Here is a 20,784-nt window from a genome sequence, read left to right as displayed (position 1 = left end):
TAAAGTCTTACTCCATCATGGAAGGTGGAATAGTACAGCAGTCTTGAATTGCAGTTAGGGGAGAGGTTAGGTGAGCCGTATAGGAAGCTTCCACAACTTGCTTGTTCCGATTGACCACATCCAAGTAACGGTTGAACTTCTCTCGGATTTTTTTGGCTAGCTGTGGAGTGACAGTGAACACAATAAATTAAAAGTCCAAAACAATAGCCCATTGTACTGTTTATAATAATTAATTTGTTGTCACAAAGTGCATATATAAAACCTCAGGTAAAACAACACACGCCTGTCTTATTCTACTTTGTGGATTCAGATAAAACTTGCACAATGCCCAGAAGGTACAGAAGGATACTCAGACAGCAATCAAATAACGTCTTCTGTCTTATAATAGATGATGACATATTATATACTTCTCGTGTTCAAATTTGAATGGAACAATACCTATCCATAAAATGCCTTGCTGAAGAAAGGAAAACAAAGATATTACTATTGTCAGCATGACAGTGAGCATTGCAAGTTACAGAGCAACAATTATTGGAAGAAATAATGATAGGAAGAAAAAAAGAGAAGAGACATTATTTATTACTCATACTTCTGAACTCACATAGATTTTCAGGGCTGAAAATACAAGGAAGGGAAACAACATTCAGTGCCTCCTGCTACACAACCACAGGGGGCGCCAGTCACAGTCTTCCCTGCGAATGGCAATTCCCTGGAGTAGTACAATGCAGATAGATATCCATACAAAACAAAATGTATAGTTAGAAATAAACTTGTGTTTGGTCTGTCACACCTTTAAGATGGACAAATGTTTTTCTTAACTGCTGCGAACAGAACACTTCATCATGATTTACTTTCATGTGGGAATAATGAAAGCAAATTGGTAAGCCTACTGCTTTTTTCTCCGTTGTTCCCATCAAATAGCACAGCTTAATCACAGATCTCCAAGGAAAACAGTGTTGTTTTTCTTCTCCTTAAACAAAATGTTACCCAAATGAAATGACTGATAGAATTATAGCTAATTGGTTTTGTAGAGCTATTCATTATCAGAACACTAGAGGAGAACTAATCATCTCCTTTGGGTCAATGCTTCTTACACAATCCAATAGCTTCTAGGCTGAGAACATGGAACTCAATCAGACTATCTTCATTTGTAATTTTCAAGCCAATTCTAAATCTTGATTTCATTCCAGTGACATTCTGGAGCCTTCAGAGTCTCAATTAGATAATTTTTATCAAGGCTGAGGTTTTCAGTCTTGATAAAAATTTCACAAACTACAGGCCAGCCCATGGCTCACTTGGGAGAGTGTGGTGCTGATTACAGCAAGGCCGTGGGTTTGGATCCCTATATAGGGATGGCCCTGTTAGCTCACTTGGGGGAGCGTGGTGCTGACAACACCAAGTCAAGGGTTAAGATCCCCTTACCAGTAATCTTTAAAAAAAAAAAAATTCACAAACTATAAAGCTTAGAAAAGTTTCCAGATATGACAAAAGAATATGAGTATGATATTTTATTTGGTAATGGGTTTCTAAATCCATTTTGTCATTTTCAAAGGAGGAGTCGTGGGTGTCAAAAATTCACCTATGATTCTACTCCCTGAGCTAGGGTTATTACTATTAATAAATTTAGGGTTTCTTCACTGAGGTTATTGCAATAAAATGTACAATCACAGTTTAATTTCTCATGTTAACTTAGGCCACTGGTAATTTCCTCCCACCAGAGAACATTTTGGTAATGTCTATAGATAATTTTGGTGTCACAACTTGGTAGAAAGTTCTACCAAATAGATAGAGGTAAGGGATGCTCCTAAAACTTCCTACAATGCACAGGTCAGCTCCCCATAGTCAAGAATTATCTGGCCCAAAATGTCAATAGTGCCCCTGTTGAGAAACCTTAACTAAGAGAAAAATGAAAAAGAATGATCTTATTTTGTAATTCAGCTACTAAGTCCCAAAATGTTCTTCTATTTTAATTCTCTACCTGTCCAAAATGGTACCTTAATAGGGAAAAAAATCTAGCGAATTTCACATTTACAAATTTCTATTTTGTTCTTTATTTTTCCTTTCCCAAGATAATGTAAAAGAGGCCATCATATGTTCCTGTAGTTCTTCAAAGTGTAGCCCAAATACGGAGATGGAGACAGGACTATTCACTCATTATCAGTAGATGTGCTGACGTGTTTTTTAAACAGCAGTTTGCACTAATCTAACAGTCCTCTTTTCCTAGACTCTCACATTCAATGGGTGGCTGAAGATAAAAGAGTAACAGATCCTAGTGTAAATTAAAAACCTAGTGTACATTCTCATAGTACCCTACATACCCCTCTCATAATACATACTGTAATTTAATGCTATTATCTGTTTAACATCTGTCTATCCCACAAGACTACATGATCTGTAAGGACAGTTACTAGATATGTTTTTGTTCACTTCTGTATCTTCAGCATCTAGCACACTGCCTGGCATGTAGGGATACAAAAAAAGTTTTAATGAATTAATAAAGGTAAAAAATAAAATAAAAAAGGAATTCACTCCTAAGAGTCACCAACCTTATTTTTTGGTTTAACGATCAACAACGTCTTCAAAAAATAGAATACTTATTTTTAAAATGTATAATAGAATATATTTCTGGCAACTCCAGCAAGAAACAATTTCCATCTTTTCTTTTTAGGTTCTGACTTTGGACAAAATAAATGTCATTAATTTTCCACCTAGGACTATCAAGAATGTAGTCCTTCCTTGCCCTTGTGAACAAAAGTTCTGTAACAGGATGAAGATAAGGTATATTTTGGAGAACTAAATTTCCAAATACTACCTTCACAAATTCATTTTAAAATGAAAATAAGGGCCGGCCCGGTGGCGCACTGCTACAGTGCGCCGCTTGGGAGCGCGGTGGCGCTCCCGCCAAGGGTTCGGATCCCACATACAGACCGGTTCCCGCTCACTGGCTGAGTGAGGTGTGGGAGCAACACCGAGGGTTGCGATCCTGTTGCCGGTCCCGGTCCAGTGTGGGCGCGACACCGAGGGTTGCGATCCGTTGCCGGACACGAAAAAAGACAAAAAAAAAAAGGAAAAAAAAAAAAATGAAAATAAAATTTGTGATCATTTCTTTCACACACGCGCACACACACACACGCGCGCGCGCACACACACACACAAACCCACACACTCTTGATGTTTAACTCCACTTGAGAAATACTCAAGGACTTATTGTATACATTTGGAGAATTCTAATTTTAAAAAGTCATAGGTAATCTATGTGGTCCACTGCCTATTTCTGTATTGCCATGAGCTAAGATGATTCTTACATTCTTAAATGGTTTTTTTAAAAAAACAATAATAATAATCTGTGAGATTTAATAATCATGTGGAATTCAAACATCAGTGTTAAGAAATAAAGATTTATTGGAACATAGTCATTTGTTTACAAATTGTTTATGGCTGCTTTCATTATACAATGGCTGAGTTAAGTGGTTGCAATAGACTCTGTATGGCCTGTTTTGCTGTAGGTAGAAGTCAGGGGCCCTAACACGTCCTGAGACAGAGCCATAACCCCAGTATGGTAGTCTTACAAAAAATCTGCTACAAATTCTTTAACAGGCCTCCCCATTGAGAGATGGAGTCTACATTCCCCCCATCCTCACTGCTTAAACCTGGGTAGCTTTATGATAGCTTCTACCAATACAGTATAGAGAAAGTGATGCTATGCATCTTCCAAGGCTGGGTCATAAAAGATCATGTAGCTTCCACCTGTCTCTCTTGTAATGTTCACCATCTTGGTAGTTTCCAGTTACTGTGCTATAAGAAGTCCAAAATGCATGGAGAGGCTAGGGTAAGTGCTTGGTTGGAAACCCCAGTTGAGCATGTCTTCAAGTCATCCCAATCCAGGTTTGGGACATGACTTAAGAAGCCTCCAGATGATTCTAGCCCCTGGAGTCTCCCCTGATGAAGCCCAGATATCATATAACAGAGAGAAGCCATCCTTGCTGTGCATGATCTGAATTCCTGATCCGTAGAATCTGTCACAACAAAGAAATACTTATGCCACTAAGTTCTGGGTGATTTACTGTGCAGCAACAGATAACTGGAACACCCATGATAGGTTAAATTCCAGTCCAGGATAACCATATTGAAGCTAAGCTAAACAAAGCAGCTCAAATCCAGGCACTGCATTTAAATCATCAAAATGATCAAGATCGTACCCTGTGGATTGTAAACCTGTCACAAAGAGATTTCAGTGTTCTTCAGAAAATTATAATAGCTACCATATAGAGATACTTATCAGACACTAGGTATGAGGACCCTAGAGTATAACTATTCTCATTTTATATCAATGAGATTAAGTTATTAACCCAAAGCCACAAAATAAGTGAAAGAGCCATTCACTTATTCAGACTCAAAACCTGTGTGTTCAATTCCTGTTAATATAATAATCACACAAGGCACCGAGCAGAGAGTTAGAAGGCCCTCAGCCCTTGGCTGGCTGTGGAACTGAGTGTTCTTTGGGGTAGAGTCCTGGCAGAGGTGTGTGGTGTGTGTGTGTTTGTGGGGGGTGGGGGGACCACCTTTGGCTTTCTGGTTAGAGTCAGCCCAAAGGTGCATTCTTCATCATTGGAGACAGTACCTTGTATACAGAGTCCAGGCACCTATGAAACTTAACAAAAGGTCTCAAATGCATGCCTTCTCCACCTGGGTTTACACCTCTCAATCAGAAATTCCCCAGTCTTTCAGGTTGTGACAGTTTATCTGGCCTCAATTAAAAAAAAAAAATTGCCAACATTTGCTGAGTGTTATGTGCAAGTCACTGTTCTAAGCACTTCACGCGCCTGTACCAATTTAATCCTTTGAAGAACCCTATAAGGTACACACCTCCATTTCCAGAAGCTGACACTAAAGGGTAAGTAATTTGCTCAAGGTCATGAAGTAATAAGTGGTAGAGCTGGGATCCAAACCCAGTAGTCTGACTTCGGAGCCTACGCTTTCAACTTTTATGCAACACTGCTTCTCTTTGTAACACACAGAGATCAATCTCCTCCCCCCATTTCTTTTCAAATCCATTTTAACAAATGCTGTGAAATTCTTTGCAGGATATGTAAGCCATGCACAGTCTCATTACTTTACAATCAGAATTAGATTTTTAAAAATTAATATGATTTCATTTGCAATTCTTCATAATTCCTATGAAATCAAGTACTTTGAGGAAATTTAGAATTTCTGAATTCTACCACCAAGATGCAAATGTGACAGAGCCCAATTTGATATAATGAATTCTCCAAAAATAACAATGCCTTGCAAATATTACCTGACTATTGTGGTGTAAGTTACATCAAACTAACTTAAAGTGTTCTAATTACCCAAGGGCGTTTTGTCAGTTTGTCCATAACCTGGAAAGAGAACAGAGTGGCTGTACTGTTCCTTTCCTTCAGAAAGTGAATTTCAGAATTCAATATTTTCCTCAGGATTTTGACCTTAATTAAACTTATCTGTCATCATAGGTAGTAAGAGGAATTTGTAATTCCCATTTTAGAAGTGAATAAACAGGCACAAGGAGTGAAAAGGTCTCTCGGCTCCCAGGGGATGCTCTTGCCTCCCTGAACTCCCTGCCCCAGAGCTCTCTACCCTCTGACATGGAACGTGATGGCAACTCACTGTGGAAACCTCACCTCATGCTCCACTGCAGGGTATTTTTTTTTCTGTCTGCCTAAAAGCAATCTCTTTTATATGCCAACTAGACCCAGGTAGCTCGGCAAGCATAACAGAATCCCTTAGAGTAAAGACAGCCGGCAGAGAGACTAAATCCTGAACGTATCTGTTAAACTGAGGAGGACTGGCTAACCGAGGTGGAAGCTTCCAAGAGGGCAGACAGATTCTGGGTCTGTATCGTGCCATGATCCCTGCAGACAGGAGAAAACAAAGGACATTCTTAACAAAAAGCTACAGGTGGACCCACAATCCTCCACAGTGTAATTAAAAACATTTTTCTTTCCACAGCTCAGCTTTCATCTTTTATCCTTCTTTATCCTTTCCCCTTCATCCCCTAAGGGGTTCCTGAATGCTGATGAGACAACAGGACTAAAACCATCTTGTCATCTTTTGGGTCAATTCTTAGGCTAGCCAACAGCCAGCCATGGGTCAAATGATCAGTAGGTAGAGCATGGTCCCCATGGGAACGGATTCTAATTTGTCATCATCTCCAGTGACAACGTTTCATCACAACATCAATGAATTTCTTTCTTGCTGAATTTTCTTTCCCTTAATTTTCCCATAGACATTTCTGTCATTTGCATACTTCCCCAGAGCCCTTTTTAAAAGCTCTTTTTACCTTAGCTTTACACTTCTGAAGATTGGGGGTCGGGTGGGCACATGGTTAGAAAAAGGTGAAAGAAAACAAAAATGCAAAGGCATAGTACACACTATATTTATGTCTGCATCCTAAAAGGAAGGGCCGGAAGGAGTTATGACTGTTAGGGAAAGCTTTATTTAAAATACATAACAATGAAGCTGACAGGCACAGACAGGAAATGTACCCTAAGGGACTGAAGACTCATAGCAAAATTCCTATTGAACATGGAAGAGTTTAACATTTGACATTCAAAAACCTTTGTGCCTGATAAGAATTTAATAGCTGATCCTTCTTTTCCTCCAAGTCCAGCCTTATTACTCAAGAATAAATCTTTGATTTTGTTTTCCATTAAGTCTCAGGGTTTAGTTATTTAAATGTATATGACACAGGAATAAATTTAGGTATAAGCCAAACACAAATATTTAACATCTCTGAACATCATCACACCATTTCATTCCAAAGGTCTTCAAGGAGAGAACATTCTCACTGTTTCACATTGTACACTGTATACAGGATATAAGAAATGCTCTAAGCCTTTGCTCTTCTGTTGTAATATTCCAGACAGACACAGAGCTCTCCCACTTATTAGCTGAGAATTTGGGCAAGTCCCTTGACTTCCCTTAATATCGGTTTCCTCATGAATAAAATAGGAATAATATCCCTTAAAGGGTTTATTGTGATGTTCATATGAAATAATAAATATACAAAGGCCAGGATAAATGCAAGAGATGGTAAGTGTGAAATACTGTGGGGTCTAAATCTTTCAACAATAGAGTTATAAGTAAAGAGAGGGGGACTACCTGAACATTAACTAACCATTTTATTCATTTAACTCATCCTCATGGTTAATTCTACATGGGAAAACTGGCACAAAGTCTGGAGTGGGGGGAGCATTTCTTTCTTAGATTAACAGCAAAATGGCATAAAGGGCTTAGGCTTTGGAGTCAAATAAATCTGAGTTAAATCCAGCTCTGTCAATTACTAGCTAAAGGAAACCAATCAAATTATTTCTCTAAGCCTCAATTTCATTGCCTCTAAACTGGGAATAATAATAATAGCTACTTCATGATGTTGTTTGAGAACTAAGTGGGATAAGGTTTGTAAAGTATTTAGCAGAGTACCTAATGTGTTTTAAGCACTAAATATAAATGATAGCAGCTGTTGTTTCACTACTGTTGTTATTTCCTGTTATTGTAGTTGGTGTTACTGGCTCAGGTACTCTGAATGGAGAATTCAGAGAATATTCTCTGCACTTGGAGAAGGGTTAGCAGTCAACACAGTCAGGATGGATGTGTTAACACTAGGCTATCACCTACAACAGCTGTCAGTGCCTCGTCTAAAACACTGTGTCATGTGGGGTAAGTAATTACAGTCTCAGGCTGCTCAAGATTCTTCTGGATCCTCTCTTAAGGATCTAATAAGGACTTATAAACTCTTGTATTGCATTTTGCCATTTTCAAAGCATGAGTTGTCTTATTTGTGCCTTATAACAACCCTGGGAGCCAGGCAGAGCAGGTATTCCTTGTCCCATTTTAACAGTCAACGAAATCAAGGCTCAGTAAGCTCATGCTGAGTAAGAATACAAAATAAAGACAATTTCTCTTAATCCCTAACTCAGTTCTCCTTGTGCTACAAACTCCCTCAAACTGCAGAAAAATGGGAACTCTCCCAGATCAAATTATCTGCTTATTCTTCAAGTTCCAGTCCAATTTCAGCCTCTTTGAAGCCTTGTCAGACTCTTCCTTTCCAAAATTTCCTAGGACTCACCATTGTTGACCTTTCCTCATTTGAGGATCCTGTTTCCCCCCAATAAATCAATAACTTAACAATAATTAGCACTAATTGATTGCTCACTATGTGCCGGGCAATGTGCCAAGTATGATTTTACCTGATGCCTTTCAATCCTCACAATAGTCTTTGGTAATCGCTATATGCTATTTTTATAGACAGTTCCAATGGATTAACTTGCGCAAGGTCATCCAACTAATAAACAGAAAAATTAGATCAAATCCATGCTCTTGAACTACTTCACTATGAATTTTAATTTAATGTGGTGCTTAGCATGTAGAAGGGACTTAAAGGTATTAATTACTGTAGGCATTTACCCTCACACAATATGCCATTACTTGCCATATTGGAAAAATCTGCATCTGAGTCTGGAAAAGGGCAGATAACCTCTGGACCTTGCTCATACCTGGTTGAAGCCAATCAGAAACTTCAGGGCCTGTCTAGTTCCCTATCCTGGCCTGCCTCTTGGGTAATATCAGCTGCTCTGGGGCATACTTGCTGTCTTAATCGGCTCCAGCTGTTATAACAAAACATTTATTTCTCACAGTTCTGTAGGCTGGGAAATCCAAGATTAAGATGGCAGCAGATTCAGTGCTTGGTGAGGGCCCTCTTCTTAGCGTGCCAATGGCCACCATCTTGTTGTATCTTCACATGGCAGAGAGAGTATCTCTGTCTCTTACTCTTTTTCTACTGCATTCTCTGGTGTCTGTCTCTTATCAAGGCACTCCCATCATGTGGATTCCACCCTCATCTAAATCTAATTACTTAGTTGACCTCATCTAAATCTAATTACTTCCCAAGGCCCTATCTCCAAATACTATCACATTCGGGTTTAGGACTTCAACAAATGAATTTGGGGAGACACAAATATTCAGTCCATAACGCTCACCAAAAGAGAGCATCCGTTCAGAAAAGTATCCTGATTGTAATTGGCCATAGTCACAGTATGGCTGCTCATCACCACTAATTTGGGCCTCATAAATTATCGAGTAGAGCAGAGCCTGGGTATGGCAAGCAATGATACAGGACAAGATAGATGAAGACCTAGAGGGGGAATAGGGCAGGTCTGAATTTCCAATGGTCCATGAAGGCTTCAGGATTGTCTGATGGATGTGTGGGAATATCCCATTCCAACGGAGAAGTAGGGCAGCTGCTGACAGACAATCTGCAGGTGGACCAGGAAGATTTATGTGCAAGGCTGTCTGGGCTCCAGGGTCACATACCCTGGTCCTGCAAGAGGTGGGGCCCTATGCTGAGCTGGGAGGAGTTCAATGGAAAAAACAGAAGGCAAGTGCTGACATGCCAGAGAACAGGAGGAGGCTGGGCCCTGGGAAACAGTGGAGAGCAACAGCTTCTCTCTTTAAGCAAAATGCAGGTTTGCTTCAAAGGGTATCACGGGGTTGGGTTTGGGCAGCAGTTTGGGTAATACACACCCACACCTCCTGAAAGCCAAGGTTATCAACTTGAGGGCTCAATGGGCTCTTGCCCTGTTTTTCACCCTACTCTACCCTTAACGACCAGATCATAACAAAAGAAACAATGGGAATGGCAGGCTTCAGGCCACTTCTCCTCACTCCACTGTGTAACAGGACCCCTGAGCTGAAATTCCTTTAAATCTGACACAAGCCCGTGCTCAGGCCTTGGAAGTTTATAGCCTGTTCCTTCACTTGGAAAAAGAAGTTCAACCTATTCTTGACCTTAGAAAGAATCAGGAGGATGAGGATTGGGGGCAAGAGGGAGCAGGAACCCTGACACACAGAATAATCTCTAACATTTCACTCCATGACTTTTGAGATAAGTGTTTTTAGGTATTGATCACAGAGGAAAGGGGAAAAAATATCACGGGTTCTTGAACTTAGGAATTCCCTAGTGGCCTATGAAATGCACACTCAACTGTGGAAAAAAGAAAGCAACCGTAGTTTCCTCCCTCTTGCTGTGTACAGATCTTACTTACAGTACAAATATCCATGCGTAACATAAAATAGAAGCATTCTAAGTAAAAGCGGGGCTGCTAGAGAAACTGGGGATGGAGACATTGGGTGGGCTCTGGGAACCCGAAATTTCATGCTAGCCCAGACTATCTTCCCCACACCCAATGCAAATATCTCATCACAAACCAATCCTGCATCCTGGGCCAGAGCCTGGCACCCTGCAGGAACTCAGGAAAATGTCTGCTGTATAAATGAAGGATAAAATCTGACCTAGCCTCCAGCTCAGGGCCAACTGGCCAGAGCATTCTAGGGCTCTTCAGGGGCCCCTTTGAGAGCATACCAATCAAACACTTGCCAGCGAGTGGCAATTAGTTTGGCACTGGAGTGGAAATATAGATGTTTCCATTTCTCCCTTGTTAACCTGAATTGCCTTTCCAATGGAATATAACATTGTGCCATTTTAGGACTTCATTGATACACAGTTCTCATGGCAGCAGAGCTCAATTACAGTAAGTAAAAGGTCTCTGCTAGTCCCTCCTTACAGAAAGATAAGTGAGCATAAGACAGCACTTAATGCACAGTGTATTTTCACATTTGGAGTAACAAATTCCACAATGGAGATTCCCTGTAAAACTAAGGAAAATAGTACAGAAGGAAGCACCTCATGAACATTTGATTTCTTCAGCTGTTGGAGACTGGCCTTGAATATCCATGTTACTTGAGTCTTGAGTATGGTGTGGCAACCTTAGGAGGTAGCAGCTCTCTCTTCTGGTCCTACCTTTGAACAGTGAAGCCAGCTTGTAATAAGCCTCTGTCACTCAATAGAGAAAAAGCCCTTCTACACGTAAGTTTCAACATACTTGAGCAGTGACAAAGCAGCTCCTGAAGTTTAGGGGCCTTTACAATGCAGACATATAGTTATAGGTGCTGATTCAGAGGTACAAATTTTTTGGGTTTTTTTTTCCATAATCAGGAAATTTTTTTTAAAAAAGCCAGAACGACAACACTCCCCCAAACCCCCATCATTTGGATGAGGTGCAAATGTTGGATGCTAGTGGGAAATGCATTGCCTGCTATTAAGATTTGCTACAAACAACAGGAAGAAATGTTTCCCATGTGGGTTCAAAACCAGAGGAATGAGGATATTTGTCTGAACCACAACAATTTTATTATATCCTTCTCTGAACTGTTCTGTGTGTTCCCTTGCCAAGCTGCATCTAAGATGACTCTCTAACTCAGTTAGATTTAGAAAGGTCTTCTCCTCCCCGAGCTGATGACAGGGTGGATTGCGGGCAGAAGAATCGGGGCATATCTGCTGTCTATCGTCTGTTTCCATAGGATTCACTGCTAACACCTTCCTGCAGAGGTTGCCACTACAGTAGGCCTGAAATGGGTGTGAAGTGGGTATGACACTGACACTTCCAGATGACTCTGCAGAAGAACATGCACTTTCCGGCATATAAAAGGACTAAAGTCTGCTTCAATAACACCCAGTGCAAATGCCTGTGAACAGCTGTTTCCAAATGATCCCTACCTGCCCAGAGTCTTCGAATATTAAAATAAAGCTGTAGTTCTTGGTAAGCTTCCAATTTTATAATACCACATGTTATTTCATAGGTCCAGATTTTCAAAGCATTCAGCCAATTCAGGGGTTCCTGATACTAGCAGTAATTAATTCCTTCACATCATTATGAAAGTATTTCCTATTGCACTAAGGACTATGTCGGGGATGGGGTGGTCCCGGTTCTGAAGCTGCTCACTAGGTTTCATAATACGTTCAGAGTTGAGTATCTGTGTATGCACTCTGCCTGTGCAGATGATTTGAGTTTATTTTATTTTTCTAGTAGAAGTAGACGTTTTGTGTGGAGGATGGAGTTAGGAGCAGAAGTCGGGGAAGGAAGGTCAGAAAAGTCTTGACTGTGACCTTCTCAACAGCATTTCTGAATTACTATCCAACCTTGAAGTACTGGAAATGTGTGCAAAATGGGCTTGTTTCCATTTTTAGTGGAATATTCATTCTTTATAATAGAGTCATTCTGGCCTTTAGAATGAGGATTCAGACTCAATCTATTCCCTTCTATGGTGTTTGAGTAAAAAGCCAGGGCTCATATGTTTTTCAAGAGCCTCTTTGAAAAAAATGCAAGGAAGGCATTTGCACACATATGGATTACAGAGTTATGCGAAATTCTGAAGTTCCAGCTGGAGCAAGGAGAGATGCACATCACAGTGGGAGCTTACAAGTCTTTTCGTGCCCTGCCTCAAAGGCCTTACCCGCCCCTCTCCAGCTGTGCCTGCCTGCAACACTCTCTCCCTGCTATTGCTGGAGGAACAGTACCAGCCCCTTCATCTGTTTCCTTACAGTGCAGGGACACAAAGCGTGGGAATCAAGGTAATGAGGAAGTGGACTAGTCTGGGTTTTTGCCAAAACAACAACAACAAAACAAAACAAAAACTTGTAACCAGAATTTTCACGCCTTAAATAATAGAATGTGGTGGTGGGAGACATAAAGACTCCATTTTTTATAGTTGGTTATAGGCGTATACACAAAGGTAAAAATAAACACTGCATATACAGGGTATACATATGTGCATAGAGTATGATTCATATATGTAAACAATAGATATATACCGCTTTTCTGTGTACCAGGAGAACACATTATATAAAATGTATGAGTATACAGGGTGTACATGTGAATGTGTTTAAGAGGATTATCTCAGCTTATCTCAACACCAGGCACATACATCGACTAACGCACAATATGTACCCCTGACATCAACCAGTCTATATTTAGTGCAGGAATTTTAGTTTTCATGCAGGCATACACACATATTTTAACTTTCAAATATATACAAATATATACAAGGATGCAGAACATAGACTACATATATATTTTCTTTTCTTAAAATATAAACAAGATTGTTAAATACTTCAAATTCCAAATTGTCATTCTTAAATACTGAGACAGGTCGCTGTCAGGTGGTTTCCTCTCTCCTTGCCCACCTTGTTCTTTCCCTAAGAAGCCAGCTGAGCAGTACGCTAGGTATACCCGATTATTGTCAAAGCTGCATACGGGGAGAGAAATCTGGAAGTTCTGAGAGGCAGCTAAGGGCTGCTACATCTTCCAGGGAAACTGTACTAACAAAAGATTTACCAACACAGTTCTATACTAAGAATGCCAAACTGTTATCAACTTCTTCTCATGCGTGACAGAAGGAAGCTCTCTAAGCTATACTTTAATTCTAAGTACTAACCCAACAGCTGCAGTTTTTCACTCACTCAATTAGCTAAAAGTTCTTATTTAGGAGATACTTATTTAAAAACAACACAAAACCCTAATAGCCCAATAGAAATTCCACAATGACACAAATTATAACCAACTGTCATAAGGTTATGTTAATAATGGAACAATGAATAATTGTGAAAAAGACAAAAGAGTTATCAAATACTTCATTTATTTTTATAACTTGTTTATGTTCCTGTAGAATGATCCATTAGTAATATAATGTGCTTTCTCATAAGGCTCCAGTTATATCCTTGTGATATATTAGAGCTAGAAGGCTTGTTGCTAACCGTACAGAAGACATCCTCCACCATTATTTTATTCTTGTCAACTGACTATTTAAACTCAATTTTTCCTTTAGTTAGCAGCTAAGTGTTCATCACAGTGCTTATAATGTTTAGACATATAATTTATTTTATATCAGTTGATGTGTAAGACTGAGAGGCTAAACCACCTTCCTTTTAAAAATTGAAAACATGTAGAATAATTTGCATTAGCAGAAGTATGAAAAGCAACACACAACATGGTTTTAGAGCACGGTTAAGAACATGGGTTTTAGAGTTAGACCATTTTGGCTAAAATCCTAGTTCTATCACTTAATTCAAGTATGATTTTGGAAAATTACTTAATGGCTCTGAGCCTCAATTTCCTCAACTCTAAAATGGGGAGAAGAACTGTATTTATATCATAGGGTTGTGGGAAAAACTTAATGAGATAATTATGAGAAGCATTATTTGTTAAATGAACACAAATCATCAGGTCACATAAATACTCTTTTCTAAAACGCAATACAATTTATGTATGTACTAATTCTTGCATCCGTTCACCATTTATTAGGGTTCTAGAAACACATACATAATTTGAACATAACTAAAAGTACTGCCATACCAGATGAGCTCCACAGTCCATGTAGACCATGATTCTGCCTCTCACAAATACAATCAAGAAAGATTTCCCAAACAGGGCATTTCTGTTCTTTGAGGCATCACTCTCGAGAGATTAGTGAAATATATCAAATGTATGAACAAATGTCTCCTGTGATTTAATAATGTCCTTGGGATAAGCTCTTTGTTTCTTCTCCTCCAATGCCAAGTATATAATAAGTCCTCAACAAATGTTTGCTGAATTCATCACCTGCCTACCACTTACCGAGGTATGCTCAGAAACTTCCCTCAAAGAGATCATAATCTTATTTAGCCATTCATCCCCAATGTCTACAAAGCACTACAGTGTGAATTATTCTGACATAGTCCCTACACTCAGGAGTTTAACTTCCAAAGGAGAAAACTAAATTTTTAGGGCTGGCTGGAAAGCTCAGTTGGTTAGAGTGTGGTATTAGAATACCAAAGTCAAGGGTTTGGATCCCCACACTGGCCAGCAGTTAAAAAAAAAAAAGACAACTAAATTTTTGTTTTGTTTAACAAAACCCACAAATTTTCTCTCTGTATGTAATAAAAAGACTTATGTAACATTTTCTTACCTCTTCCAAACTTTGAGTACCTCCTAATCATAAAAGTTCTGCATTGTTTAAAAAAGTAACTCAAATTTGCATGATTTTTTTGTGTGTAATGTAATTGTTGAAAATGTTTTTTTTTTTTTTTAAACAAACAAACCTCATACTAAGCCCCAATATATCAAAAAAGTAAGGTGAATTGCTGGAGGAGGGAGTTGGAAAAAGAACAGAACCCGGTCCCTTATGTTCTGTAACAGCGTCTGCACTACTTTCCCCCATCCCTTAAGGAACACAATTTAAAATATATACCGAGGAACACTCAATCTAAATACACCTAAATTCAAAATCAGGTTTGCTAACCTCTTACTTGAAGTGCCTTTTGACAGGAAATTTCTTTGTGCATAATTTTCCTTATCAGTAAACCTTGTAGAGTTGTTTTTGAGGATTATGAATTCATGTAGCAAATACTGATTGAACACCTACCATATTCTACATGTACTTTTAACAGTGCTGGGGGGAACATCAAGGAATGAAACAGACAAAAATCCCTGCCCTCAGGGAGCTCGTTTTCTATTAGGGAAAGATACACAGAGAAAAAAATTATATATATATAAAGATATAGCAGAGAAGGGGACAGGAAGTAAAGAAGGATACAATTAATAAAATTTATAAATGGGTGGTCAAGGAAGGCCTCACTGAGAGGTATCATTTGAGCCAAGACTGAAAGGCTGCAAGGAACAAGCCATGTGGCCACATGAGAAAAGATTTAATCATAGTGTTTAATTAGTAATATCTGTTCAAGAAGTGATGCTGGTTATCACCATAACCAGTACAATATAAAAAAAGGAACACAAAACTAGGATTAAAAAGCCCGTCCCCGACACTTACCATTTCAATGAGGCCTTGAACCATTTGTAATTATTACCTCTCTGAGATATAGTTTATTTACTCACATGGAAAATGGGCTAATAATGCCTGCTCTTCTTACAACGTTATTAAGAGGATGAAATGATAAAATTAATGTGTAACTACAAAGAAAATCAATAAAGAAACACATAAGTACTAAAACTATCATATCTCCTCTTAGATTATCTTTCTAAAATGACAGACTATTCTCCTATCTTATTCACAAGGGCATCCAATGATTTGACAGGTAGCCCAGGAAGAGGGTTTCTAAGATAAAAATTAATTTCTTTTCTAGAGAATCAGACCAAGAACAGAAAGAGCCAAAACAGACCTGGACTGATTTCCAATCAAGGAAACCGAAACACTAACCAGGTAAACTTGCTGGGGCCTTGGCTAGACATGACAGCCATCTGTTTACTCTGGTCCTTGGTTGATTCATTATAAATTCCCCATCTGGGCAGCTTTAATACCTCTCAACTTTTCTTTTGCCTTCCAACAGATTTAGTGTCTTTCCTTCACTCATTCAACAAATATTTAATGAATACAAACAATAAACACAGAGCCAAGTGTGGATCTGGGTAAAGGGGTGAACTAAACTAGGACCTAGCTTGAACAAATCCTCTGGGGACAGATGGGGGAGAGATTGGGAGCAAAGAAAGAATGGAATCCATCCGCCTCACCTCCGGGATTCCTGCAGTCTGGACAAGTCTGAGCCTTGAACATACTTTACTAAGTAATTGTAAACAAAATGAGAGCCCTCGGGTACTACACTAGATTACACTTGGCAGGGCAACACCAAAACAAATCCAGATTTTGGAAATATGAATATTGAGGTGCAAGAATATCTCCAGTTATTTTTAACAAATATTTATTAAATGCCTACCTAGTGCCTGGCACTGGGAGCCAGAATTCAAGAGCCAGAGTCCCTAGTGCTGAGCTCTTCCGCACTTCCTCTTCTTGTTTAACCACTGTCCCTATTCTTCCTGGGGTTCAGCAATACAACCAAACTTTCAGCAACACAACAACACAACAGTTCAGCAACACAACCAAATTTTCTACAGTGGAGAGTTTTGGGAGTGGAAATACAGAAGCAATACAAATGCAAAGCTAACTTAAATGCCACATCCAGTATCATACTTCTCAGTTAGTTTGGCTTCTATTTAAAGCTTCCACTAGCCCCTTCCAGGGACTTTGTGTGGTCACTGTCCCTTGGAAATTCTCTTTTCAAAGTTTACAGATCTTTCCTTCTTAGGCCTTACCCAAGAGGATTAAATTACAGAATAAGAATAGCAATCATGGTTAGAGTACAGCCTTATAACACCAAGGTCATGGGTTTAGATCCCCATACAGGCCAGCCCCTCCCCCCCCGGCCAAAAAAAAAGAATAGCAATCTTCTCCCTAGAGTACCTTATATTGACACTCTATTACCCTTGTGAATTCTGGAAGCAGAACACAAAATACTGAATGCCTACTCTGTCCAACCACATAACTTTTAAACAGCCTCGCCAAGGTAGACTATAACCCCCACTTTAGAACTGAAATTAATACAAACACTGAAAGGTTAAATAGCCTGTCAATAACCAAACAGATGATAAATGACAGAGTCATACCTGGATCTCAAATTTTCCATCTCAAAAGACCAGGCTCTTTAGTTCTATCCCAAGCTACCCCTACATGCACTGTCCAAAAAAAGAGTAGGGGGAAGTTTACTAACCTTTCCGGCCTTGTTCCCATGGGCTCTGAGGTTCCTTCCAGATCTAAAACTCTAAAACATCACGTCAGTCCAGACTGATTATTTATACAATCAGTATAAAGTGCCATAGAAGGTGCAAATAAAGTGTCATCTCTCACAGGTTGACTCTCAATTCATAATCTCTTTAAAGAGCTATTTTGTATTTGTAGGCCACATGTAAATGACTTTGCTACATACCATCTTTCGTCTCCAATGAATGTAGAAATATAAGTTTTTGCAAGATCTAGATCTATATCTTGCATTCAGGTGGGCCCTAATTCATTGCTTTGACCTTCTCCAAATTTTTTGCAACTGGAACTTTGAGTTTATACTTGAGTAAAAGAATAATTTCACTTGAGTAAAAGAATAAGTACCATTTTCTTATAAAACAAATATACTTTTCCTTTACTATATGTCCCAGTGAATGATATTTGGTGAAATGAAACATTAAATTTTAAATCTTTCAGGTAAAATTCTCATTATTAAATAATAATTCAGAAAAATAACTAAGAAAAACTTCTACCTAAATGCATTTTAAATTCTTGAGTGTTCTAAAACATCTCTGGGGCCCGAAAAATTCTTAGATTCATGAATCATACATATGCAGTAGAAACTCCACCTAAGGATAAACCTAGCTGAGATTTGAGGTGTTCTCTAAAGACAGACTAGCAATTTGAGTGCAATCAAGTTAACTGCCTGCCCCCCCAAAATTCTCAGAGAAATACAACAGATTCCAAGGTTTTTCTCAATACCAGGATACAACCCAAAAGTCTGACATAAAAAGAAAAAGCAAAGTATGACCAATTCTCAAGAGAAAAGAAAGTCCACAAAGATCAATCCTAAGACATTTTTAGATGTTAGAACCAGCAGACAGGATTCTAAAGCAACGATTATAACTATGCTCAAGAATGCAAAGGAAAATATGCTTGCAATGAAAAAAAAAAAAAAAAGAAGAGAAATCTCAGCAGAGAAATAGAATCTATTAAAAAGGAACAAGCAAAAATCCTAGAGCTGAAAAATACAATATCTGGAAATTTAAAAAATCTTTCTGGAGATGTTAACAGCAGAATAAAGATAAGAGTAATACACTTAAAGAAAGATCAATAAAAATGATCTAGTCTGAAGATCAGAGGGGAAAAAAAAGAAAAGAAGAAGGAAGTGGAGAAAGAGGCATCGTCTTAGGGACTTGTAGTAAAATATCAAAAGATCTAGCATACACGTAACCAGAGTCCTACATGGAGAGCAGAGAAGAAGGTAGAAAAAATTTGAAGAATTAATGGTCCCAAAGTTCCCAAATTTGATGAGAGACAAATTTTCAGATTCAGAAAGCTCAACAAACACCAAGCAGAATAAATAGGAAGACTGCTATGTCTAGGCAGACATAGTCACAGTCAAATTGCTAAAAACCAACAAATAGGGAAGAATTGTGAGAGCAGCCAGGAGACAGGGGAAGAATAAAACAACAATAAAAAAAAAAACCCATTGCATACAGGGTAACAACGACTTTCACTGACTTGTCATCAGAATCTACGGAGTCCAGCAGACACTGGAACATTTTTAAAGTGTTAACAGAACTGCCAGTCCAGAATCTTCTCTCAAGCAGAAACATCTTTTAAAAGAATAGGCAAAATAGAGACATTTCTGAGTACAAAAAATAATGAAAAACTAAGAGAATCTGTCACCAGGATATCTGCATTACAATATTAAAGGAACTTCTTCAGACTCAGTTTGTATCTTTAGGAAGAAATGAAGAGCACTGGAAATGGAAATATATTTTTTCTTTTATTTCTTTAAATATGGCAGATTGAAGCAAAGCTATAACATTGTCTTGTGCAGTTTGTAACATATGAACATGTAACAGATATGATATCCCTAGCATAAAGGACGGTGTCGGGGGAATGGACCTACAAGGTCACAAGGGTTCTAAATTTTACATGAAGTAATAAAATATTAACTCTAAGTAATAAGTTAGGGATATATATTGTAATTTCTAGAGTATAAACAAAAATATGCAAATGAATGTAGCTAAAAAGCTAAAATAGATTAACACAAAATTCAAAATAATATTAAGAACTCAAACGAGAGTGGGAAAGGAGGAACTAAGATAAAAAAGGAGAAAAATGTCAAACAAGTAATAAAATGGTGACCCAAATCCAACTGTATCAACAAAGTAAATGTTAATTGACTAAACACTCCCAAAAAAGAAAAAAATTAAAAAAACATATACTCACACATAAATTGACTAAATACTTCCCAAATACTCCCAATTGAGGCAGAAATTTTCACAATAGATAAAAAAGAACTATCAAATATATTCTTTCTGTAAAATACTTATTTATTTATTTTTTTTAGCAACAGAGACATTGAAAGTAAATTCTTGTGAAAAGGCACACCATGCAAACAGTAAGTACTTGGGGGCTGGAGTGGCTATATTAATGTCAGGTAAAATCAACTTCAAGGACAGAGTATTACTACCAGAGATAAAGAATAACATTACATAATGTCACAATTCACAACTCATTAGGAAGACATGATAATCTTAAATGTGTATGTCCTCAATAATTGAGGCTTAAAACATATCAGGCAAAGATGGACAGAATTAAAAGGAAAAATATAAAATTCCATCACTGTAGTTGAAGATTAACAACCCTCTCAGCAAATGATAGAATTAGACAAAATAAGAATCAGCTCAAACTTAAACGATTTGATTGAATAACACTATCAACCACCTTAACCTAATGAATACATAAAGAACACCCAATAACTGCAGAATACACATTCTTTTTAAGTTCACTTGGTATATTCACCAAGATAGATCACATGTTGGGCCAAAAAACCCAAGTCTCAATAAACTAGAAAGGACTGAAATTATACAGAGTATGTTCTCTGACTAGGATGAAATTAACTTGGAAATCAATAACAATAAGAAGACCCCAAATGTTTTGGAAATTGAATAACACTTTAAAGTAATCCAGGAATCAAAGAAGAAATCACTAGGGAAATAAAAAAATACTTAAAATAAATTATAATGAAAATATATTAAACTTTGTGGGATGTAGTTAAAGCAGTGCTTAGGGAAAGTTTATATCTTTAAATGCTTTTATTTGAAAGAAAAAAAAGAAAGGTATAAAAATTAATGACCTAATGTTCCAACTTAAGAAGATAGAAAAAGAGCAAATTTAACCTAAAGTACAAGGAAGGAAATAATAAAGAACATACATCTGTGAAGTAGAAAACAATAAGAAAAAATTTAAAAAGCCAAGACTGTTTTTTGAAAAATGGGTGATCACTAATATGTTTTCCCATTCATTCTCTCATTCCCTGTCTGTCTAGCTAGCAGTTTATTCATCTTA

The 20,784-nt window shown here is 38.1% G+C and overlaps 1 protein-coding gene across 2 annotated transcripts in view; it reads right to left on the bottom strand.

Moving 5' to 3' along the window:
- Window positions 1-20,784, bottom strand: part of CACHD1 (cache domain containing 1) — a 203,544-nt gene that overhangs the window by 97,525 nt on the left and 85,235 nt on the right. For both annotated transcript variants that reach the window (XM_008582312.1, XM_008582313.1), the window contains exon 3: window positions 12-160. In XM_008582312.1, coding sequence (XP_008580534.1) covers window positions 12-160 — 149 coding nt within the window. The remainder of the gene's footprint in view (window positions 1-11; window positions 161-20,784) is intronic.

This window comes from Galeopterus variegatus, unplaced genomic scaffold (genome assembly GCF_000696425.1).
Source record: "Galeopterus variegatus unplaced genomic scaffold, G_variegatus-3.0.2 Scaffold2564, whole genome shotgun sequence".
Lineage (NCBI taxonomy): Eukaryota > Metazoa > Chordata > Mammalia > Dermoptera > Cynocephalidae > Galeopterus > Galeopterus variegatus.
This window is presented reverse-complemented; position numbering and strand designations above follow the sequence as displayed.